Genomic DNA, 26,151 nt, shown 5'->3' on the forward strand with positions numbered 1-26,151 from the left:
ATCTTAAGGGACACTTTATGTTGCTAAAGGTCAGTGTATTATATATWTTTTTTTACAATAACAAGTTTAATGGAAGATTCTTTGCCTTGGCCTATTGTCCTGTGCCCTTYATCGCATGATTCTGTAAGAAAATATAAACAGTTGGCATTTCTGTTCTGTGCAGACATTTTCATTCATCACTTTGCTTAAAATAAATAGTGCTTTGGTCCCAAATCAACTTTTGTTAGAAACATTAAGCTGCCCTCAGCAGTTTTTAACCAACATGTAAAAGATCCTATGAAGTCAGATTTATGCTTCTGGTTGTTAAGCTGTACATTAATATTCTTTATGGACAATTTGGTTTGTCTGCATTTCCATGTGGTCAATTTCACCAAGCAAAGGAATAACAGTTTTACTAATGTCATTAGATGCAAATAAGGGATTTGCCAGATCCACCTATCAGATTGTAAAGATTACATGAATGTACTCCATGACATAATTCTGGATAATTCTGGTCAAGTAAATAGAAGTATTGCCATGTCTCWATTTTTTCTTTTTCTAGCTTACAGTGCAGCTTCTTCGATGCATAATGGTACTGTAGCATTGTTTAACAGGACACGGCTTCAGTCCTTTATTACTGCAATATCATTTACTTCTAGCTGATGTATTTTATAATGTAAAGCATTATGCAATTTTACACATGGGGATATTTATTTTCCCTCCTTGGATGTTTGTTATTATCTTTGGATATCCTGGGACAAGCTTTATTTATTCTATATGATTTGAGGCCCCACATACCCCCTGTCTAGACTATTGACTGTTGCCCTGAGGAACAGTTTGGGCCTCTGGGTGGATTGTGTAATTATAGCAACGCACATTCAGCACCCGCCTGCTTTATGTGGGGTGGCCTGGGAAATTAGTATACAGCAAAAAACAACAGCAGCAAAACGACACAGATTTTACCTTTATTTAACTAGGCAAGTGAGTTAAGAACAAATTCTTATTTACAATGATGGCCTACCGGGGAACATTGGGTTAAGAGAGAGAGAGATTGAGAGATTGAGAGAGAGAGAGAGAGAGAGAGAGAGAGAGAGAGAGAGCGAGCGAGAGAGAGAGAGAGATAACTGTAACAAGGATGCTTTCCATCTCTCTGTACAGAAACAGAGTGCATCGGGGCGATATCAGACATACCTTGGTTACTGGTAGCCTATATCAGCCCTTTTATCTTTACTTAACAGTCTTCATCAAGCGAGCAAGGTAACGTGCGATTAAGGATTACATTCACTTCTCATTAGTAACGCCTTGGTGTTTTGTTCATGATTTTATGAAATCATCTCAAGTGGGGTGACTGAGGAGACCCAGATGGGGTATTAGCCTAGGCTACACTCGCTTCTTTTGTCCTCGATTGTACTACTGGCATCTGGAAACAAGCCCCGCGTTTAGCGCACTGGAGCGAGATATACTGCCATRCTGCTAAGGAGTAAGCAATCAGTCGCTGAGTAAGCAATCAGTTGGGGGGCAGGAGTTCGCCCGACAATATCTTCTCTCTTGAACCAATTTGGAGAGAAGGCAATAGAATGGAAATGTGATTCTACGTTGGCTTATTGTTTTTGACAGCCTTCTTGCCCACTCTTATCCCTGCGGCGAGGATGGTGCTGAATGAACAGCTGCTTTTATGCGCGGGAGCACTGAGGTGGCTATGACGAGACTACGTGCCAATACACATACACAAAGATTGGCCACTAAACTTGGAGTGCACGTGTTATTCTTTCATGGGTAGATGCTGACGGATTCCTCTCGGTTTCATGGCTGGGGCACGGCGGATAAAAACTTTGTTGACTGTAAACATCTGCGTTTTTGTGGGCATTATACTGTTCTCGATTTACTGCAGAATTCAGGATCGCTCAGAGGAATTCATGAAAAACGGCAGGACCACTGAGCAAAGATCTAACCGTAGAAATGGAAAAGTCACTAACTTTGTGGACAAGCAGGCTATTCTTCAAAGGCTCGAGTATCTTGAGGACGTGGTCTACCATCAATTAAACGGTAAATGATTGATTGATGTGATCATGAACATCWAGAGTCAGCTTGGTGTAACTTTATTTCACCCCATGTCTGGGCTTTATTAATGAATTGTATAGTGCTTCGAGTAAATCATGCATTTTACAGTGTTTCGTGGATTTGCCACATCTCAGGTGCCATACAATCCAATGGGTATCGTACTTCTCTTATCTTGGAATAACTGATCAACGTGGCCTGCATCTACCTCATCCATATTTACAGTACCATTCCCAGCATCACTTTCAGCCCACATGTCTACCCTGCTTTTCAATCATCCAAAAATAACCTAGACAAAGGGCTGTTTTCCTTCCAAAATACTAGCATTATACAAGTCTAATCCATATGGAGAGTTATAGTTTGTTTTATATAACAATTCATTGTGGATCATTAAAACTATTACAGTATATAGACTGTGTGACTGGCCATAATTATATATTTTTCATTAGATCAGGGGTGGCCAATACTTACTGGAAGATACTAATAAGGTGCTCATCAGCAGCTTGATTAGCTGAATCAGATCAAATCAAATKTATTTATATAGCCCTTCGTAYATCAGCTGATATYTCAAAGTGCTGTACAGAAACCCAGCCTAAAACCCCAAACAGCAAGCAATGCAGGTGTAGAAGCAGATGTGTTTTAGAGGACTGTGGAAAGAAAAGCCTGCACATCCAGTAGCTCTCCATGGTTAATGTCCATGGTCCCTCTTTTTAGCACCGAAAATATGTAATAACATTGTCTTGAGGAGTATAATTAAAATCCATTACAAAGCAGTTTAGAAGGATGGATGGTGTGTCAGCCTTAATAGATGGGTCTCAATCTTGCTCCAAACAATTGTAAAGGACAACATCACCTCTTATTTTACTGCACAAGGACTAAGGACTAAAATGAAGGAATAACAAAGTCACCCAAGAAGAAATCTCTATACCCCACTGTCCTGAGGTTATATAATAATAAATAATAATACATTTMATTTGTTTACTGCTTTTCATTAGTGTTATCTCAAAGCTCTACATAGGCAAAAATACAAACAATGAATACATTTTTTTTTWAAACGATATAAACATCACACATTTAGAATCAAAGCAGGAAATAGCAATTCTGAATCCTAAAAGGACTTTCCAGATTAGKACTATAAAATAGAAAGTCAGTAGAAATATGTTGTTTTAAGCAGGGGTGCAACGTTCACTGGGGACGGGGGGACATGTCCCCCCCACATTCTGAAATGGCATTTTTGCCACCCCCCAGTTGTATCATTGAAATGTGATACAAAACAAAGTAACGGTGTGCTTTAGGACCATGCGGACTCCTCAGAGCGGTCGAGGTAGGCTGTTTGGAGTGTTTATCTGGCTGGATAAAAAAACAATAATAATAATGTATGTCCCCCCACTTCTAAAACCAAAGATGCGCCCCTGATTTTAAGGCCGTTTTAAAAGATCCGATTGATGAAGAGCAGCTCTCAGATGGTCAGGGAGAGCATTCCATAGGCGAGGGGCAAGGGAGCAGAAGGCTCTGTCCCCCATAATATGGAGACGTGTCTTGGGGACTTGAAGAAGTAGGGAGTTGCTGGAGCGAAGAAGGCGAGGTGGATCATTTATAGAAATGAGGTCGCTGATAAAGTTGGGAGTCAATCCATTCAAGGCTTTAAACACTAGGAGGAGGATTTTAAAGTCAATCCTGTAGTTGACCGGTAGCCAGTGGAGTTCAGCAAGGATGGGGGTGATGTGGGCTGACTTCTTGGTCCTGGTCAGCACTCTGGCAGCACTATTCTGGAGAAGTTGTAGCCTCTTAAGTGATTTAGCTGGAAAACCCCGATCAGAGCGTTGCCATAGTCGATCCAGGAGACGATGAAGGTGTGGATGAGTTTCTCTGCATCTGGCTGGGAGAGCGATGGTTTGAGTCGTGCAATGTTTCTTAGATGGACAAATTATGTTTTGACTGCAAAGTTATATACAGTTGAAGTCAGAAGTTTACATACACCTTAGCCAAATACATTTAAACTCAGTTTTTCACAATCTCTGACATTTAATCCTAGTAAAATATTTCCTGTCTTAGGTCAGTTAGGATCACCACTTTATTTAAGAATGTGAAATGTCAGAATAATAGTAGAGAGAATTATTATTTAAGCTTTTATTTCTTCACACATCCCAGTGGGTCAGAAGTTACATACACTCAATTAGTATTTGTAGCATTGCCTTTAAATTGTTTAACTTGGGTCAAACGTTTCGGGTAGCCATCCACAAGCTTCCCATAATAAGTTGGGTGAATTTTGGCCCATTCCTCCTGACAGAGCTGGTGTAACTGAGTCAGGTTTGTAGGCCTCCTTTGCACGCTTTTTCAGTTCTGCACACACATTTTCTGTAGGATTGAGGTCAGGGCTTTGTGATGGCCACTCCAATACCTTGACTTTGTTGTTCTTAAGCCATTTTGCCACAACTTTGGAATATTGCTTGGGTCATGTCCATTTGGAAGACCCATTTGCGACCAAGCTTTAACTTCCTGACTGTAGTCTTGCGTGTTACTTCAATGTATCCACATAATTTTCCTTCCTCATGACGCCATCTATTTTGTGAAGTGCACCAATCCCTCCTGCAGCAAAGCACCCCCACAACATGATGCTGCCACCCCTGTGCTTCACGGTTGGGATGGTGTTCATCGGCTTGCAAGCCTCCCCCTTTTTCCTCCAAACATAACAATAGCATTATGGCCAAACAGTTCTATTTTTGTTTCATCAGAACATTGGACATTTCTCCAAAAAGTACGATCTTTGTCCCCATGTGCAGTTGCAAACCGCAGTCTGGCTTTTTTATGGCGGTTTTGGAGCAGTGGCTTATTCCTGCTGAGCGGCCTTTCAGGTTATGTCGATATAGGACTCAGTTTACTGTGGATATAGATGCTTTTTGTACCTGTTTTCCTCCAGCAACTTCACAAGATCCTTGCTTGTTGTTCTGGGATCGGTTTGCACTTTTCGCAAACAAGTACGTTCATCTCTAGGAGACAGAACACATCTCCTTTCCCTGAGCGGTATGATGGCTACGTGGTCCCATGGTGTTTATACTTGCATACTATTGTTTGTACAGATGAACGTGCTACCTTCAGGCGTTTGGAAATTGCTCCCAAGGATGAACCAGACTTGTGGAGGTCTACAATTTTGTTTCTGAGGTCTTTGGCTGATTCTTTTTATTTTCCCATGATGTCAAGCAAAGAAAACAACGGGTTTGAAGGTTAGGCCGTGAAATACATCCACAGGTACACCTCCAATTGACTCAAATAATATCAATTAGCCTTACAAGAAGGCTTCTATAGCCATGATTGATCATTTTCTGGAATTTTCCAAGCTGTTTAAAGGCACAGTCAACTTAGTGTATGTAAACTTCTGACCCACTGGAATTGTGATACAGTGAATTATAAGTGAAATAATCTGTCTGTAAGCAATTGTTGGAAAAATGACTTGTGTCATGCACAAAGTAGATGTCCTAACCGACTTGCCAAAACTATCGTTTGTTAACAAGAAATTTGTGGAGTGGTTGAAAAAACGAGTTTTAATGAMTCCAAYCTAAGTGTATGTAAACTTCCGACTTCAACTGTATCAGATATAAAGTTTATATATCTGTSATGAAATTCAAGCCAGATGGTGACATTTCTGCAGCAGGTTTGGTATTTGGTATTTTATTAGGGTCCCCATTAGCTGTTGCAAAAGCAGCAGCTACTCAACCTGGTGTCCACACAAAATATKWAACATGACATAATACAGAACATTAATAGACAGCTCAAGGACAGAACTGCATACATTTTTTTAAAGGCACACGTAGCCTACATATCAATGCATACACACAAACTATCTAGGTCAAATAGGGGAGAGGCGTTCTGCTGTGAGGTGTTGGTTTATCTGTGTTTTGAAACCAGGTTTGCTGTTTATTTGAGCAATATGAGACGGAACGGAGTTTCATGCAATAATGGCTCTATATATAATTTCTTGAATTTGTTCTGGATTTGGGGACTGTGAAAAGACCCCTGGTGGCATGTCTGGTGGGATAAGAGTGTATGTCAGAGCTGTGTGTAAGTGGACTATGCAAACAATTTTGGATTTTCAACACATTAATGTTTCTTATAAAAATAAGAAGTGATGCAGTCAGTCTCTCCTCAACGCTTAGCCAAGAGAGACTGGCATGCATAGTATTTATAACAGCCCCCTGATTACAATGTAGAAACTGTTAATTGATGAGGAGCTGAACAATTGTATGGTTGAGAGGGATGAGGCAAAAGGAATGGCAAATAAGTCTGGCTGCCCAACCGATTGGCAAACTTATTGCAAATTGAGAAATCATGTGACTAAACTAAATAAAAAGAAGAAGAAACTACACTATGAAATCAAGATAAATGAAATAAAGAATGATAGTAAAAAGCTTTGGAGCACCTTAAATGAAATTCTGGATCAAAGGGCAAACTCAGCTTCATCATTCATTGAAACAGATCGCTCATTCATCACAAAAACAACTGATTTTGCCAACTACTTTAATGATTTTTTAAATTGGCAAGAAKAGCAAACGTAGGCATAACATGCTAGCAGCAAATGCTGACACTACACATCCAAGTATATCTGACCAAATGATGAAAGACAAGCATTGTAATTTTAAATTCCGTAAAGTTACTGGCTCAAATATCCGACCAATCAGCTTGTTACCAACCCTTAGTAAACTTTAAAAAAAAAATTGTGTTTGACCAGATACAATGCTATTTTACAGTAAACAAATTGACAACAAACTTTCAGCATGCTTATAGAKAAAGACATTCAACAAGCACAGCACTTACACAAATGACTGATGATTGGCTGAGAGAAATTGATGATAAAAAGATTGTGGGGGTTGTTTTGTTAGACTTCAGTCTAACATGTGTTAAATTAACATGTGTTTCTCAAACTAGACACTAATGTACTTGTCCTCTTGCTCAGTTGTGCACCGGGGCCTCCCACTCCTCTTTCTATTCTGGTTAGAGCCAGTTTGCTGTGTTCTGTGAAGAGAGTAGTACACAGCGTTGTACGAGATCTTCAGTTTCTTGGCAATTACTCGCATGGAATAGCCTTCATTTCTCAGAACAAGAGTAGACTGATGAGTTTCAGAAGAAAGTTATTTGTTTCTGGCCATTTTGAGCMTGTAATCGAACCCACAAATGCTGATGCTCCAGATACTCAACTAGTCTAAAGAAGGACAGTTTTATTGCTTCTTTAATCAGAACAATAGTTTTCAGGTGTGCTAACATAATTGCAAAAGKGTTTTCTAATGATCAATTAGCCTTTTAAAATTATAATCTTGGATTAGCTAACACAGCATGCCATTGGAATACAGGAGTGATGGTTGCTGATAATGGGCCTCTGTACGCCTATGTAGATATTCCATAAAAAATCAGYCGTTTCCAGCTACAATAGTCATTTACAACATTAACAATGTCTACACTGTATTTCTGATCAATTTGATGTTATTTTAATGGACAAAAAAATAGCTTTTCTTTAAAAAACAAGGGCATTTCTAAGTGACCCCAAACTTTCAAACGGTACTGTATGTGTTATGGCTTTTCAATCTCTGCCATATCGTGGATTCAGAGCTATCTATCTAATATRACTCAAAGGGTTTTCTTTAATGGAAGCTTCTTTAATGTCAAACATGTAAAGTTTGGTGTACCGCAGGGCAGTTTTCTAGGCCCTCTACTCTTTTCCATTTTACCAATGACCTGCCACTGGCATTAAACAAAGCATGGGTGTCCAAGTATGCTGATGATTCAACTATGTATGCATCAGCAAACACAGCTAATGAAGTCACTGAAACCAGTAACAAAGAGTTGCAGACTGTTTTGGAATGGGTGGCCAGTAATAAACTGGTCCTGAACATCTCTAAAACGAAGAGCATTGTATTTGGTACAAATCATTCCCTAAATTCTAGACCTCAGCTGAATCTGGGAATGAATTTGTTGCTGTTGAAGAAGTCGAGGAGACTAAATTACTTGGCGTTACCTTAGATTGTAAACTGGCCTGKTCAAAACATATATATTCAATGGTTGTAAAGATGGGGAGAGGTCTGTCTGTAATAAAGATATCCTCTGCTTTTTTGACACCTAACTCCAAAAATAAAGTTCTGTTTATTCCAACAGTTTGCTAAGAGCTGGCAGCAAAATTATAGGTCTGCTGTTTGAACCAGTGAAGGCCGCTTTACCACTCTTGGGTAGYGGAATTACTTTGGCTTCCTTCCAGGCCTGAGGACAAAGACTTTCCTCTACGCTCAAATTAAAAATGTGGCTATAAGGGGAACAGGATAACATTTTTAGKACGAATTCCTCGAATGCAGTCCTTGAGAARATCACAAAGTTGAGATATGAATACAATACCATCCTTTCGAAATGGGTGGGCTCTTTACTTGCTAGAACGCAACAAAGTTATTTTGAACTGGGTGACAAACCACATAAATTATTAGCAAGACAGCTTAAGGCATGTAAAGGCATCTAGAGCTCTTCACAAAATAAAAGACAAGAAGGGTAAAATAGTAACAGATCCGCAGGATATTAATAAATGCTTTGTGCAGTTTTACTCAGAGCTATATCAATCAAAATGCGATGCTACTGATCCACAAACTATGGAACGCTTTCTCACTGAATGTGAACTTTCTAAACTAGACAGGGGGGCAGCTAATGCACTCGATGCTGGGATAACTTTAGAGGAGATTAACACAGCGATAGCACAATTTCCAAACAGCAAGGCCGCTGGGCCCGATGGATATGTAATAGAATTCTATAAGAAGTACTGCGCCATTCTAGCTCTACTTATGTTGCGAATGTTTAAACAATCCAAAGAAAATGCCAAACTCCCGCAAACACTGTATGAGGCTACAATAGCACTGATCTTGAAAAAAGATAGAGATTCCATGGAGATGTCGTCTTATCTCCCCGTGTCGTTATTCCCCATAGAAAATAAGGTGTTGACAAAGATATTGGCAAACCGATTGAAAAAATATATTTCTGACATCATACACCCTGACCAGACAGGTTTTATCCCTCGCCGACATATATACTACAATTTGAGACGCCTTTTCAAYGTAATGTATCATGATCATAAAGTTGAGGCAGTGGTAATTGCTCTTGACGCAGAGAAGGCGTTTGATCAGATTGAGTGGAAGTATATGATGTTGGTTCTGTAGCATTTCGGGTTTGGAAAGGAATTTATTAATTGGATAAGAATTATTTATGCACATCCAATGGCGTCCGTGGTAACCACCCAGGAAATGTCGCAGTCATTTCAAGGGCTGCCGACAGGGGGTACCCTATTTTGCCTGCTCTCTTCGCTATAGCCATGGAACCCCTTGCTACGACGCATTCGTGCATGTGCCGATATAGCTCCGGATTAAAATTAAAGACACGCAGCACAAAATGTCCCTAYATGCAGACGATATTCTTTTGTTTTTATCCAAGCCTAAAACTTCTATTCCCCCCTTACTTAACTTGATAAATACATTYGGCTCCTTCTCTGGCTACAAGATAAACTGGCAAAAAAGYGAATTGATGCCGATATCCCGGCCTGTGGATATGCAATTTCTGCAATCTACCTCATTTAGAACAGTGATGGACAAGTTCACAAGCCTTGGCATTGTAGTGACAAGAGACCTTGTTCAGCTATTGAAAGCAAATTGGGACATGAATATTTATCAGCTTAAACAAAATATAGATTTTTTGAAAACTCTGCCTATCTCCTTGGTTGGTCGTATAAACACTATTAAAATGGTTGTCCTACCCAGGTTTCTTTACCTCTTCCAATGTCTACCCAATTTCATACCACAAAGCTATTTTAAGAAACTGGATTCAATAGTAATTCCATTTTTATGGGATAACAAGGCAGCCAGAATTTCAAAGAAGCATTTATGCAAGTACAAGATAGAGGGGGACTTTGGCCTTTCTCACTTTAAACTGAATTATTGGGCTGCTAATCAGAACATTGTGTCTTTCGGGAGGGAAAGTTTACCTGGGAAGCGACAGAATGATATGCCTTCATGGCTTTTGATTGAGCAGGCCTCCTGTSAACGTTCCTCACTCCCGGCACTTGTTAATAGTCCATCATATGTGAAAAAAGCCACTTATGACTCTAATCCAATCATTTGTCATACTCTTAGGATCTGGAAACAGATGAGGTATTTTCTTAACATACCCACTGTATACATTGACAGCCTGATTTGCCTGAATCACGCTTTCCACCCTGCATTGGATGAGGGAGAAGGGGTGGAGGGAGAAGGGGTTCACAACAATTGGTAACTTATGCATTGATGGTCAGTTAGCTTCATTTCAACAACTTACAGGATAAGTTTAACATGCCAACAACACAGAAATCAGGAATTTCTTCAGAACACATATCCCACAGTATGGCATTAAGCCAAATAGTCCTACATTAGATAGCCTGATCCTTGTCATACCTCATTCAAAAGGGTCGGTCTCTAGACTGTATGATGTGCTACAGGCCCACATAGAGGTATCCACAGACACCATTAAAAGGGCTTGGGAACAAGAACTTGGTTCAGAAATCCCAGATGAGGACTGGGTAGAAGCTCTCAGGAATATAAGCCACAGTTCAGTGAATACCAGACACAACCTTGCACAGTTTAAGGTGATACACAARTTACATTACTCAAAAGTAAAACTGCATAAAATATTCCCGGACACCTCACCACTGTGGGAGAGGTGCAAGCAGGATGAGGGGACGTTGACCCACTTATTTTGGACATGTCCTAAGTTAAATGCTTACTGGGCTCTCATTTTTGATTACTTATCCTCAATAGAGTTATAGCCCCAGACCCACTGATCGCACTGTTTGGTACAGTTGATGGGAATAACCAGGAAGGGAAGGCTGTCTCTCTTTGTACTCTATAAGCCGAAAGGCTCATATTGCAATTTTGGAAATTGGAGACTGTACCTACCTTTGAAATGTGGTTACGGGATTTAGGGAATGTAATACATATGGAAAAGATTTGATACAATACCTCCAATAGAAGTCCAATGTTTTACAAAATATGGCAGCCGATACTGAATATATGGTCTAGTCCCCCTTCATAACTGGGTTGATGATCTGCTGCTACTCTGTGCTGTACTCCACTCAMTATTTATTTTTGGCTTAACTACACTGCTTGTAATGACTATATGCTGTCTTCTTATACATGTACCACCTAATAGGATTTAGTTTTATTTTACGTATGTGTGAGTTAAGTTTTGTCCTCTAAATTAGCCATCCCATTCAACAGTACAATGAATGTCAATGTCTGTATTGCTGTCTTTTTTAAAGATTTTTTTTATTGGAAAATAATAAACATATTATTAAAGAAATGTGGCTATAGTCAGCTACCATCCTTAGTAGCTTTCCATCTAAGTTGTCAATGCCAGTAGGTTTGTCATTATTGATCGAAAACAATTTTTCCACACTAACTTTACAAAATTCCAACTTGCAATGCTTTTCTTTCATTATTTGTTTTTTTATGCATGAATACAATGGCTTACTGTTCGTTATTGGCATTTCCTGCCTAAGTTTGCCCACTTTGCCAATGAAGAAATCATTAAAATAATTGGCAACATCAAATGGTTTTGTGATGAATAAGCCATCTGATTCAATGAAAGATGGAGTTGAATTTGTCTTTCCGACAATAATTTCATTTAAAGTACTCCACATTTTTCCCCCCATCCTTCTTTATATCATTGATCGTGGCTTCATAATACAGTTTYTTCTTCCTTTTGTTGAGTTTAGTCACATAATTTCTCAATTTGCAGTAAGTCAGCCAGTCAGATATGCAGCCAGACTTATTAGCCACTCCTTTTGCCCCATCTCTTTCAACCATACAGTTTTAACATCCCTCATCAATCCATGRAGCCTTAACAGTTCTAACAGTCAGTTTCTTTACTGGTGCATGTTTATCAATAATTGAAAGAAGCAACTTCATTAATTCAAGTGCAGTGTCTGGATGCTCCTCATTAATTACATCAGACCAACAAATATTTTTAACACCATCCACATACTGTAAGAGTCACAGCTACATCTTTTGTATGATCTCTTATAYACTATTTTAGGCCCAGCTGTTGGAACTTTGGCTTTCCTGGATAKAGCCACTATATTGTGATCACTGCATCCAATGGGTACGGATACAGCTTAGAACACTGTTTTACAGTATTAGTAAAAATGTGATCGATGTGGATGATCTTGTTCCTGTAGTGTTTGTAAACACCCTGGTAGGTTGATTAATAACCTGRACCAGATTACAKGATCTGGTGACAGTAAGAAGCTTCCTCTTGAGCGGACAGCTTGATGAAAACCAGTCAATATTCAGGTCCCCAAGAAAGTAGACCTCTCTGTTTACATCACATACACTATCAAGCATTTCACACATATTATTTAGATACTGACTGTTCACACTTGGTGGCCTATAGCAACACCCCAAAATACAATCCTTTAGATGTGCCTGCAACCACAACATTTCAATAGCACTTGACATAAGATCTTCTCTAAGCATTACAGTGATATGTCTCTATATACAGCAACACCTCCCCCATAAGCATTTCTGTCTCTTCTGTAGATGTTATATCATTGTATTGCTACTGCTGTATCATCAAATGAATTATCTAAGTGAGTCTCAGAAATGGCTAATATATGAATGTTATCTGATGTTAGCAAGTTATTGAATTCATTATTTACATGGGCTGTTTTCAGCCCTTTCCCGGGTAGCTTATCAGAGATAGACATAATACTGAAAAGAGCAAACAAAGCAAGAGAGAAAAATATGTACATTCAGCTGTCCATTAATCAATTAATTAATATTTTTGTCCGTTTAAAAGATCCTTCACCTGTATTAGAGAGACACCACTGTCCTCAAYGGTACTCCCGYCGGCTTTGGTCTTTGTCATGGTAGCTAGCAAGGTAGATTACTCTGTTACTCCTCGCAGTTCCAGACAGGGCAGGTCACAGGGAAGATTGAAAACAACAAACAGCAGGGATCTAGGCACAATGGCTAACAGCGTCGCGGGCTGTGTTCAAGCCCTCAAGAAAACCCAGCTAGCTTGATATGCAGCTAGCTAGCTGCAACGCATAGCTGCAATGCCAAATAGCTCATCAGACCTGTCCTTGATTGGCAGGATCACTGAACAGAGACTATCAGTCCCAGCAACTGATGCCAACTGCGTCGCGGGATCCAAAGGGTTTGACTATTAAGGATGTAGGATCTTAATTTGATCACTCTTTTGAAGCTGAGAATTTTCCTGAACTGCAGGATATGCAGATGAGCTTTGKGATTTACATAAATTCTCTGAAAACCCRCACTAACACACGGTTATATTAACAGTATTGCACTGTTCATGTARCCTACTTTTGGCCAGCTAATGGCCYAACCACCGGTCAAGCAACATTATGGACTAAATGTTCAAATCCTGTTGCTGCAGGATTATTTTACTGTGACAATATAGGTCAAATTAAGATCCTACATTTGTATACATTTACAGATTCATCTTCAGTATCCAATGTGGTGTTTGTCTGATCCATTTGCTTTCTAAAATCCACCTCAAGGGACAAGCTAATTGAATCAATTAATTAATGCAATAATTAAGTTTCGACTATGTCACTTTGACACTTATTATCAGTGTTTAMATGCATAATCAGTTCAGAAATTGGATTAGCAMGATGCCAGGTCCTGCTGTAATACTGACAGTCTAAGCCATTCTACTCACATTACAAGTCAATCATCCTGTCCCCTTGTTGTGTATTCCTCTCCACTAGTASAGTCTAGATAAAGAATAATAATAACAACCTTGAGCTTCCTTCTACCTGGCTCTCCTGTTTGTCAGTCAGACTGGGAGTTTCTGAAGATGACTTTTAGTATTATTTCATCCAACGGCATCCTATCTTTAACAGGGAAGCTGCTGGAGTCAGTCAGTAGACATGTCAATTATTTCCCCTGTCTACACTTCAATTGCCAACTCTCCAATTCATCTAGATGCTCACATTTTGTTTAGTTTCTCAACGGAAAAGAGACAGCTCAAATTATTGACGAATTGAGATGAAAGGTGTAACAGCTTGCTGGCACCTCAGACAGCAAAATAAGTGTAACATTTTCCTCTGAATTTCCACAGGGCTGGGAAAGCCGGTTGGATTGCTGGAGGGACAAATGGGTCTGAGACAGGGGCAGGCCAGGAACCCTGCAACCCTGAGAAACCCTGTCCGTGACCCAGATGGGGGAAAGTACAAAGATTATGGCTACAACGCACAGCTGAGCAATCAAATCCCGCTGGATAGATCCATTCCCGACTACAGGCCGAAAAAGTAGGTCCTAAACCCTGCCCTCACAGCKTGAAAACCAGAAGATAACATTTKAGTTTAGGGYACTGATGTGACAGCTTCTCACTAAATTGTGTTGACAGGTGCAAGCTGATGACTTACCCAGATGACCTCCCTCAGATGACGGTGGTGTTCATCTTTGTAAACGAGGCCTTGTCTGTGATCCTACGGTCAGTCCACAGCCTGGTCAATCACACACCTGCATACATCCTCAAGGAGATCATCCTGGTGGACGACAACAGTGACAGTGGTAACTCAAGGGCTTTTCCAGTGCGTGTGTGTGTGTATATGTGTGTGGACGTGTTTAACTATACTTGTGGGGACCACAAGAATTGTAAACTAATAAAAATGGACCATCTGGGGAGATTTTGGTCGTCCCCACAATGTCAAATGCTATTTCTAGGGGGTTTAGGGTTAAGGTTAGAATTAGTGTTAGTGTTAGAATTAGGTTTAGGGTTAGGAGCTAGGGTTAGTTTTAGGGTTAGGCGCTAGGTTTAGATTTAGGGTTAGGGTTAAGGTTAGGTTTTGGTGTTAAGGTTAGAGTTTGGGTTATGGTAATGTTTAGGGTTAGGGTTAGGGGTTAGGGAAAATAGGATTTTGAATGGGACTGAATTGTTTGTCCCCACAAGTTATAGTTATACAAGACTGTGTGTGTGCGTGGGTGAGTGTGTGTGTGTGTGTGTGTGTAAGCGTGAGAGAGATAGTGAGAGAGACTTACCTGAAATTATTGTTTTCTAGTTTTTGCTCCAACACTTGATTCTTTGTTTGTTTTTTCAGTGGACCTAAAGCTGAACCTGGATCAGTATGTGAATAAGAATTATCCAGGCCTAGTGAAGATTGTCAGAAATAGCAGACGAGAGGGACTTATACGGGCCAGAATCCTTGGATGGAAAGCAGCCACTGCACCAGTTGTCGGCTTCTTTGACGCACATGTTGAGTTCAACACAGCATGGTGAGAAAGAGATTCTTATTTTTCCTCAGATTGAAAAGGAGTTTAAAATAATGCATTATCAATCAATCAGATGCAGATTTTTCCAAACATTGCGGTGCAACACTCATATGTCCTCCAATATGTAGCAACATACTGTACTATTATAAGCCTGGAATTCATTACACTGAGACCTGCTGATAGAGTTTGTGYGTCTGAGTCTTAAGACAGTCTGACAGAACAAGAGCACTCTTATTTGAATATCAGAGGTATTCCTTTCCTTCAGTAATGGAAAGACAAGGAGGTACAGTAGTCACTGCAATCCATCTTCATCACGCAACTTTGGAAAGAGCAATTCATTCAGGAAAGGTTACTCTAACTCTCAGAGGTTATCCCTAATTTGTTCTAAAATGATATTGCAGCTGTGAAATGTAGACTCCTTATTTGCACTCTTTGCTAATGTTATGACCGCATTGGAAAATTCTCTCTGATTGCATCGGTAAATTAGTTTTACACTTAAAAAACAGAACCATGTGTCCCATGTGAGGCCATCAGCCTGAGCGTTTCACTACAGCCGTAATATAGAGAACTGCTAGCTACATACATTAATATTGATTTGGTTTTGATCTCTGGAACAGGCGTGAAATGGGAAAGGAGGTGTCAAGTGTAAGGAAAGATGAGAAGTGCACCTCACTCTGCTAGCAGTGAGACGTCAGGATGTTTTGATGATGATGAAATATTTGAACAGACTGCGGTGGTCCCGTTTTCCATCTGGGAACAGATGAGATGACAGAAACATGATTTACTGTCATGCTTTCCTTTTATGTCAGCTCGTACACTACATCTACAGCAGAGGTACTCAAGTATTATTTGAAAAGGTCCGCCCTTACAAAAAAAACGTGACATTTGCAGTTTCRCATGTGAAAACATGTCAAATTTGCAGTTTCACATGTGAAAATCAATCACGTGAAAATCTAATTTGCAGTTTCACATATAGAATTGCAACTTCACATGTGAAAATTGTATTTTCAGTTTCACATGTAAGAAACATTCACATGTGAAAATCTAGCTTTCACATGTGGAATTGCAATTCACATGTGGTGGTGAAATAATGCTATTCTCCTCACATGTGAAAAGGTGGTGTTAACATATTGCTATGGAATTGGAATTGCAAATTCTGTAATGTAATTCTGTAAAAAGGTAACTTAGCCTGCCTGAGYATAATAATAAAGTAAATAGGTAACTATAATAATAAACAATTATTTCTAATTTCTGAGCCATCAATTCAGGGTGTTACTGCTGCAGGCTCACGCCTCTCTTCTTCATATGTTGGTCAGTGATCTTTGGAAGAAGCTCAGTGAAAAGAACAGAGAAGTTAGCGCTCCGTGTCTCCTTATTTATCCTGTTTAACATGTTAAAATTAGCGCTGTCAGAGTTATCTCAAGTTAACTTTTTGGAATTTTTGTGTAAAAAAAATATGTATTGCATTGTCTGAAAATGTTCAAAATACCCTGAAAACATTCAGAATACATCGTCTATACAGCTATGTCAAAACAAGTCGACTTTGAGGATAAAGAAAGTTACCTGATTTTGCTAACCGTTACTTTGGACAAAATCAAAACAGCAATATTCTTGCAATGCTTTTTGTATAAAACACCTTAAATTACAGCTACATTTGAGCGAATTATGAATTTGCGATTAATAGTGATTAATCACAGCAAATCCTACGATAAACTCAATTACGTTTTTGAATCGTTTGACAGCCCTAGCTGACATTAAAATGTAAAAATGCACATGTGAAAGTGTAGCGGACATGAGTCAGTCAAGTTGCTCATGGTCACGTGATGAGGTAGCCCAGCCAGCAACTTCAAAATTATTGTTGGCCCTCTTGGTCGAATGGTCAAGATGTTGACTTCTCCTGTGGTAGACTGGGTTCTAATCCCACCAGTTACAAAAGCACATGTGAAATTTATAATGTCACATGTGAAATGTTGGGAAACCACATGTCTGAGTCATGTGAAAGATTAACATGTGAAWAATCTATGTGAAACTTCACACTTCTGTCTGACTCAATCACCTGTCTGACTCATGAACATTATACATAAAAAAATAAATAAAGATGTGATTTGTTCACACGTGTTCTTTTATCAGCACAGTAAGAAACCCCCAGTTTTAAAATGTTGGTTTTAAAGCTAATTTCCTGCAATTCTACATATTTTGCCATATCTTGTGTGTTGATATGATACCTGGCTGACTCAGCAAAATCAATGGGGTCCCCTGGCAAGGCTCCTGGGCAATTAATCTGGCCAATGTGGCTATGATACATAGCCTACAAGATGAAGATAAGTTAGGCCTACCTATCTAACATGAGGTAGTTGATCAAATGGACATTTCTGACAGGCTATAAATAGCTTTCTAAGGTCTGTCAGTGAATGGCATAACAAGAGGAAAACTACCCATGCCCTACCACATTGTGAAATTGCACCCTGTTCATGATACTATTAAAACGCTCAACAGCAGTAAGTTGAAAGTCCGACTGAGTTCCTAAAAACATCCATATTGACCCTGTTCTGGGTCTGGATCCGGACCACTTGTTGAGTATGGTTGATATTGTACAGTTACCAGTAAAYATCTCAAGCTCCTGATATTACAACATTTATAGAGGTACAACATGTGACTAAAATGTGTCTCCTTTCCTCCTTTGATAGGGCAGAGCCAATCCTAACAAGAATCATGGAGGATCGAACACGTATTATTCTGCCTTCGATCGACAACATCAAGCACAACACRTTTGAGGTGCAGCAGTATGCTAACGCGGCCCATGGCTACAACTGGGGCCTGTGGTGTATGTACATCATCCCCCCTCAGGCCTGGCTGGACAGAGGAGATCAGACGGCCCCCATCAGGTATGGGAAAAATATATATCTTAGATATTATTGGGGGCTATAAGGCCACAAGGCGAGACCCAGATGCAGACACAATATTTATTATGATCCAAAAGGGTAGGCAAGAGAATGGTCGTGGACAGGCAAAAGGTCAAAACCAGTTCAGAGCCCAGGAGGTACAGAGTGGCAGGCAGGTTCGAGGTCAAGGCAGGCAGAATGGTCAGGCAGGCGGGTACAGAGTCCAAAAACAGGCAAGGGTCAAAACTGKGAGGACTAGCAAAAAGAGAATAGAAAAAGCAGGCGCACAGGAAAACCACGCTGGTTGACTTGAACATACAAGACAAACTAGCACAGAGAGACAGGAAACATAGGGATAAATACACCGGGGAAAATAAGCAACAMTTGGAGGGGGTGGAGACAATCACAAAGACAGGTGAAACAGATCAGGGCGTGACAGGGGGCAGGTGCTTTGGCAGCACTCTGGTGCAATACTCTGATGTATGTTGTTTTACTGTAAGGGCTTGAAAAACATGTTCTTAAAATATACAATATTTTACAACTCGCTTTTGTACTGGGTAGTTATACAATATGTAATTTCTCCTGTTCAGGACCCCTGCCATGATTGGCTGCTCCTTTGTGGTGAACAGAGAATACTTTAGAGAGATTGGCCTTCTAGACCCAGGCATGGAGGTGTATGGAGGAGAGAACATTGAGTTGGGCATGAGGGTAAGTTTCTAAGTGGTACATGCTTAAACTAAGAACTGAGGAAAATGTTGTGTAAAGTAATCCGTTAGTTTAAGCTTGGTAAGATGCAAACCCTGTGATCCATTATGTGTTAGCCTAGTACAAAKATATTATAGAGCAAGAAAATCATTAGGTCTTTGTGACTGGAGAGTTTAAGTGTTTGTGTGCTGGAAGTCATGAATGAAGTTCAATTAAGCTCCGTCACAGTAAAAAGGATGTGGGTGTGATTTAATTTGAACGTAACTACAGCAAATTATTCTCTTGATTTTGGCCTCATTTTCATTTGAGTGATCCAAATAGATTTCMAAATCTTTAAAAGGGATCGGCTGCCAAGTATGACTCAGAACAAGTTCAGTTTTACTAGAGAACAGAATGGGAAAATCCATCCTATCATTGACCTGAGGAGGTCCAAAAAKAACTTAATCCTGATAGTTTCTGGTGATTTGGTATCAATGTCTTGTTATTGAAACATATGGGGCTGTTCTGACTAATGTCTCTCCCTTCATGTTGCAATCATGTTTTCTGTGTGGCTCTGCTGAGATCATTAAGTAGTCATTAGGCTCTAAGCATACAGGGAGACCAGTTGGCATGAATGTGGATGAAAGTTATCCTGCACCGTGCACCTGGTATTCTGCTGAATAACAAAAACATGCCCTTGTAGTGCACCAAAAACATTTGTGTCAAGTTATTTGTGAATTATTTATTTCACAAAAGGCCTGTACCCATTTGGATTCCTTAACTCTGCAATAATATTACTGAGATAGTTTAATTGTTTTTGGGAGAGGACTATTTTGGTTTGTAGACAGTCAAAAAGTCTGCAGTGACATTGGTGTGGAAGTTGCGTCCCAGTGTGAGAATTGAATGTGATCCAGAACTCTGCAGTCACCTACCAGCGTCCCACTGGCACACAGGCTGGTGCGTTGGCATATTTTACACTTCATTGCCCCAGACATGATCGTTATGACGTGAGAGGCAGTGTGTGGGAAACGAGAGGACACACAGGAGACAGCAGGAGAGAGATGGATGTGGAGAGAGGGAGGGGTACGGAGAGGAGGAGAAGAGCCCATGTTTGCACCTATGTTGCGCCCATGTTACTGTCAGCGGGGAATACAATTCTAAAAATGTGGTCCAGGTAGAAGAGACAGTGGGAGTGGAGGAGGGAGACAGCACAACAATAGAAACTCATTGAGAGAGAGTTGATTGTATCAAAAGAGATTTAAGCCATATAATACTATTGTGAGGTACCTCTCTGTGCTGTGCTCACAGCGCTGGAGTATGGAGATGTACTCTAAAACCAACTCTCTGTGCTGTGCTCACAGCGCTGGAGTATGGAGATGTAACTCTAAAACCAACTCTCTGAAAACACCACCAGCACAGTATAATAATACACACAATGAAGTGACCCTTTGTCTGAAAAATGTCCAAGCAATTCAACAACTAGACAATTGCTGATTGTTAACAGCTCTCCATGTGCCTGTGGGCAATTGCCTCTGCAACTCTCTCAACAAGATTCATTTTTAGAATACAAAACTATATTGCACTTGTGCTCAGGGCAGGCTTTGGTCTTTCTTTCTTTCTTTTTCTTTCTTGAACTGTCTATGTTATTGCTTAGGTATGGCAGTGCGGAGGGAGTATGGAGGTTTTACCTTGTGCTCGGGTGGCACACATTGAACGCACCAAGAAACCCTACAACAACGACATTGATTACTATGCCAAGCGCAATGCCTTGAGGGCAGCCGAGGTATGGATGGATGACTACAAATCCCATGTATACATGGCCTGGAATATCCCCATCAATGTGAGTCTAGTGTAGTTCCCTAAAGGGGAACAATATTTTACAGCTCAATTGCGTCTACTAACTTCTGATCTTAATTGGTCATTGTTTTTGGTCCTGTGAATTGTTTTCTAACAAATCAGAACCCTGGGGTTGATTTTGGAGATGTTTCTGAGAGAATCGCCTTGAGGAAGAAATTGCAATGTCGCAGTTTCCAGTGGTATTTGCAGAATGTGTATCCAGAGATGCGAGTGTACAACGACACCATCACCTACGGCGAGATGCGGAACRGCAAGGCCAGTGGYTATTGCTTAGACCAAGGACCAGATCATGACAACAGTCCAATTCTCTACCCGTGCCACGGCATGACATCTCAGGTCAGGGGATCTTATGCTGTTTAACTATAAATTCAGTTTTTTTTTTTTTACTGTGACACAGGTAGGGTATATCCCAGGATTTTTCCTGGAAATATGATCTTCTGGCTTTCTCTTACACAAGCGCTTACATTAGAGAACATAAATCACTTCCCCATACACCCTGCCCCCCTGCCCCCCTGCCCCCTCACACAAAACCACAATACATCCTCCATACCTGCACTTTTGCTTTCAAGCCCTTCCATTGTTCATCTCACAGTGGTTGTTTGTGATGTTATCTAGCTTGCATGGTATTTCTGTGAATTCCAAATTAATATGCTTGACACAAACCAATTATACACTGTAAGGTTAGGCTATCCCTCTACTCAGAATAGTGCARCAGCACCTGTGATGGGCTCCACCATCCTCTCTGGCATCTAGTTTCCTGAGTGTTGTTCACTATGAATAATTAAACCTTGGCTTTTGTAATCATCTGTGCCCTTCACTGTGAATGGATTGAAGCTAACTTTTGGCTTATGAAATTAAATATTAGGAGTTGTGTGAAATTAACTCGGCAGATAGGATCACCGGGTGTCATTTATCAAACATTCACTCAAACAAAGGTATGTGTGGTCCATTAAACTCATAAACAATTGAGCTTTCACCTGCATGGAACATACAGTCAACGCCATATATACAGTGCATTCGGAAAGTATTCAGACCCCTTGACTTTTTCCACATTGTTACATTACAGCCTTATTCTAAAATGTATTAAATACCCCCCCCCCCCATCAATCTACACACAATACCCCATATTGACAAAGTGAAAACAGGTTTTTAGAAATGTTTGCAAAAAACGGAAATACCTTATTTACATAANCCATCAATCTACACACAATACCCCATATTGACAAAGTGAAAACAGGTTTTTAGAAATGTTTGCAAAAAACGGAAATACCTTATTTACATAAGTATTCAGACCCTGTCTGGTGGATGAGGGAGGAGGGCGAACGCCAAGTCTGTGATGGAGTGTCACGCTCATCACAGAGGCGTTGGGACTTTACTCAGGTAAAACTCGAAAATGTCATGGCTTGTGGGGAAACAAGGAATCCTGCTATGAGGATCTGTTATGAGACTCGAAATTGAGCTCAGGTGCATCCTGTTTCCATGGATCATCCTTGAGATGTTTCTACAACTTGATTGGAGTCAACCTGTGGTAAATTCAATTAATTAGACATGATTTGAAAAGGCACACACCTGTCTATATAAGGTCCCACAGTTAACAGTGCATGTCAAAGCAAAAACCAAGCCATGGGGTTGAAGGAATTGTCCGTAGAGCTCCGAGACAGGATTGTGTCGAGGCTCAGATTCAAATCAAATCCAAGATGCTGTAGTATAATTTTGCTTTACTGTCCAAATACATATGGTGTTGATACATGCACACATCCCTGTGATACCAAGGATACATTATCATTAGCTATTATTTCAGCCAATTACGCAGCAAAAAATTCAAGASGCACTATTACTTACCTTTGTTTGTACTCAATGCGTCAAGAAAGATCTTTCTCATGAGACAGCTCAAGTATTCTGTACACAATAACATGTACCATTTTTATGTACAGATGTATTAGAAACGTTTTGTAGTGTCCAACGACTATATGGGTGCTTGCATAGGAAGAATTTGTGAAAAAAACCTTTTATGTTGACGTTTACCTGGCATTGACGTGATTTTTTTTAGCTGGCCCGTTACACCTCAGCGGGGCTTCTGCAGCTTGGTCCCCTGGGCTCCACTACGTTCCTGCCCAACACCAAGTGTCTGGTGGATGAGGGACGAGGTCGGACGCCAAGTCTAAATAAATGTGAGGGAATGTCACGCTCATCACAGAGGCTTTGGGACTTTACTCAGGTAAAAAATGTAATGGATTGTGGGGGGGAAACAAGGAATTCTGCCTGCCAAATCTATATTGCTTGTTAATACTGCAATAATAATCACAGCTTGTTCCTCTTCCCTCTGTAGAATGGCCCAATAATCAGCAGAGACACTGGTCGTTGTTTGGAAGTAGAGATGTCTAGAGAGGCCAGCTTCGGCCTGCGCCTAGTGGTCCAGAGGTGCTCTGGTCAGAGGTGGACTATTAGGAACTGGATCAAACCTCCACGACTCTGAGGGCGGTCTCACACTCGAAAAGGAGGTACACCATGTACAGGCCAGCTGATGTCTACAAAGGGACATGGGACCCCTGTAGCACTTGTACTATCCTCTTCACAAAGATTGTGTTCCTTTGGATTGAGGCTATAGACTCTGTTGTCTGTCCCTAGAAAGGTCAAGGAATTTCAAAAGCATCTTAACACCAACCTTCAACATCTCAAGCACCTCAAGACCAAGTCATCACAAAGTATGGAGGACACATATCCCTACGAAGAACCATAGAATGTACCATATCCACTACAGAGATTGTCTTAGACAATGAGATTTGTGGTCTGTGATACTGAAGGATTTAGTATAAACGAACTGGCATCTCTTCACAAACCTGCACAGCAAAATCAATGGTGTACATTTAACTCTGAAATGTAAAATTTACACTATTTTCAGTGAACATATGAGTCCCACTGACCTGGTGTTCAATTAACACGTTTGAAAGTGTTAAAGATTTAACACTGTTGCAGTGCTCCCCATTCAACTCTTAAAGTGTTCAAATGAACTTGATTGTGGTGTTTGCATAGCTCTATTGTAGAAAAATAAGCAACACCTACAGTGTAAAACATAACACTTGGTTTAGAGCAGGGCTCTCCAGCGCTGTTCCTGGACAGCTACCGGCCTCTCGATTTTTGCGACAACCCTAATCTGGTGCACCTGATTCTAATAATTAGCTGGTTGATAAGATGAATCAGGTTAGTTACAACTGGGGTTGGAGCGAAAACCTACAGGAGGGTAGCTCTCCAGGAACAGGGTTAGAGAGCCCAGATTTACAGTAAACTGGACTCCCTTTGCTTAGTGCTGATGCTGTCACACTTTCTCCGTGTAAGAAATGAACAATTGTTACAGTATATAATTTTCGGGTTTTAACACTGTTTGGTGTAAAGCCTAATTTGCATATTTATTTGAGTGAATTGTAGAGTTACTACCCATGACTGTATTTGTTAGTGATTTGTTAKGGTATTGAATTCTTTCATTTTAAAGGCATGTGGCTTTCACCAAGTGAGTACCTAGGCAAATGCAATCCTTAAAATTTGACTCTATGACAATACAATACATACAGTGAGCTCCAAAAGTATTGGGACAGTGGCAAATATGTTGTTATTTTGGCTCCGTACTCCAGCACTTTGGATTTGAAATGATACAATGACTATGAGGTTAAARTGCATACTGTCAGCTTTAATTTTATGATATTTGGATGCATTTGCTGTTTGTTTTGGTTGTGTTTCAGATGATTTTGTGCCCAATAGAAAATAATGGTAAATAGTGTATTGTGTCATTTTGAATAATTTTATTGTAAATAAGAGTGGTGTTGTAGTACTCAAGACAGTCCGGTTTCCGGACCACATATTGASTGTCTCAGTCTTGTCTCGGTGTCGGATACATTTGTACTCGGTCTTGACTCGGTCTTGGACAGTGAGGACTCCTAATTTCTTCCCGAGGCCAGCCGAGACCAGCGGATTAAAAAGCTTCCATTCAGTCAGCGCATAAAACCGCTTTGCCAGGCCAAATATATACACTTCTTTCTTGAAACACTAATACAGTGCCTTGCAAAGTATTCGTCTCTTGGCGTTTTTCCTATTTTGTTGCATTACAACCTGTAATTTGAATGGATTTTTATTTGGATTTCATGTAATGGACATACACAAAATAGTCCAAATTGGTGAAGTGAAATGAAAAATAATTACTTGTTGCAAAAATATTTTTTTAAATTAGAAAACGGAAAACTGGTGTGTGCATGTGTATTCACCCCCTTTGCTATGAAGCCTCTAAATAAGATCTGGTGCAACTAATTACCTTCAGAAGTCACATAATTATTTAAAGTCCACCTGTGTGCAATCTAAGTGTCACAGGATCTGTCACATGAGCTCAGATTTGGAGTATCTGTCCATAGGACCACTATAAGCCGTACACTCCACAGAGCTGGGCTTTATAGAAGAGTGGCCAGAAAAAAGCCATTGCTTAAAGAAAGAAATAAGCAAACACGTTTGGTGTTCGCCAAAAGGCATGTGGGATTTTCCACAAACATATGGAAGAAGGTACTCTGGTCAAATGAGACAAAAATTGTGCTTTTTGGCCATCAAGGAAAACACTATGTCTGTTGCAAACCCAACACCTCTCATCACCCCAAGAACACCATTGGYAGTGATTGGGAAACTGGTCAGAATTGAAGGAATGATGGATGCCGCTAAATAGAGGGAAATTCTTGAGGGTAACCTGTTTCAGTCTCCCAGAGATTTGAGACTGGGACAGAGGTTCACCTTCCAGCAGGATAATGACCCTAAGCATACTGCTAAAGCAACACTCGAGTGGTTTAAGGGGAAACATTTAAATGTCTTGGAATGGCCTAGTCAAAGCTCAGACCTCAATCCAATTGAGAATCTGTGGTATGACTTAAAGATTGCTGTACAACAGGGGAACCCATCCAACTTGAAGGAGCTGGAACAGTTTTGCCTTGACGAATGGGAAGAAATCCCAGTGGCTAGATGTGCCAAGCTTTTTGAGACATACCCCAAGAGAGTTGCAGCTGTAATTGCTGCAAAAGGTGGCTCTACAAAGTATTGACTTTTGGGTGAATAGTTATGCACGCTGAAGTTATTTCTTGTTTGTTTCACAATAAAAAATATTTAGCATCTTCAAAGTGGTAGGCATGTTGTGTAAATCAATCGATACAAACCCCCCAAAAATCTATTTTAATTCCAGGTTGTAAGGCAACAAAATAGGAAAAATGCCAAGGTGGTGAATACTTTCGCAAGCCACTGTACAATATCTTAGCAGCCTTTATATCTATTATAGACGTTTTTGCACAGTGGCAAACATATAGGCCTTAAGTGTGTGACAGGTTTGTGATTCTGAAAGGACAGCAACCGTAATACCAGCTCCCTCATGTATGAGA

General features: G+C 40.2%; 1 protein-coding gene and 1 pseudogene across 1 annotated transcript; one reads left to right on the top strand and one right to left on the bottom strand.

The window, feature by feature from the left end:
* LOC111980014 (piggyBac transposable element-derived protein 4-like) overlaps positions 1-26,151 on the bottom strand; it is a 459,185-nt pseudogene that overhangs the window by 3,496 nt on the left and 429,538 nt on the right.
* Positions 1,212-24,985, top strand: LOC111980967 (polypeptide N-acetylgalactosaminyltransferase 9-like). The gene is made up of 10 exons (XM_024012059.2): positions 1,212-2,025; positions 14,173-14,362; positions 14,461-14,627; positions 15,155-15,329; positions 18,014-18,211; positions 18,799-18,916; positions 20,547-20,732; positions 20,852-21,085; positions 22,800-22,967; positions 23,079-24,985. Exons 1-10 carry the CDS (start codon positions 1,785-1,787, stop codon positions 23,223-23,225), a joined length of 1,824 nt encoding a protein of 607 aa, XP_023867827.1. The 5' UTR covers positions 1,212-1,784; the 3' UTR covers positions 23,226-24,985.

The sequence above is a fragment of the Salvelinus sp. IW2-2015 genome, linkage group LG20, assembly GCF_002910315.2.
Source record: "Salvelinus sp. IW2-2015 linkage group LG20, ASM291031v2, whole genome shotgun sequence".
Taxonomy (NCBI): domain Eukaryota; kingdom Metazoa; phylum Chordata; class Actinopteri; order Salmoniformes; family Salmonidae; genus Salvelinus; species Salvelinus sp. IW2-2015.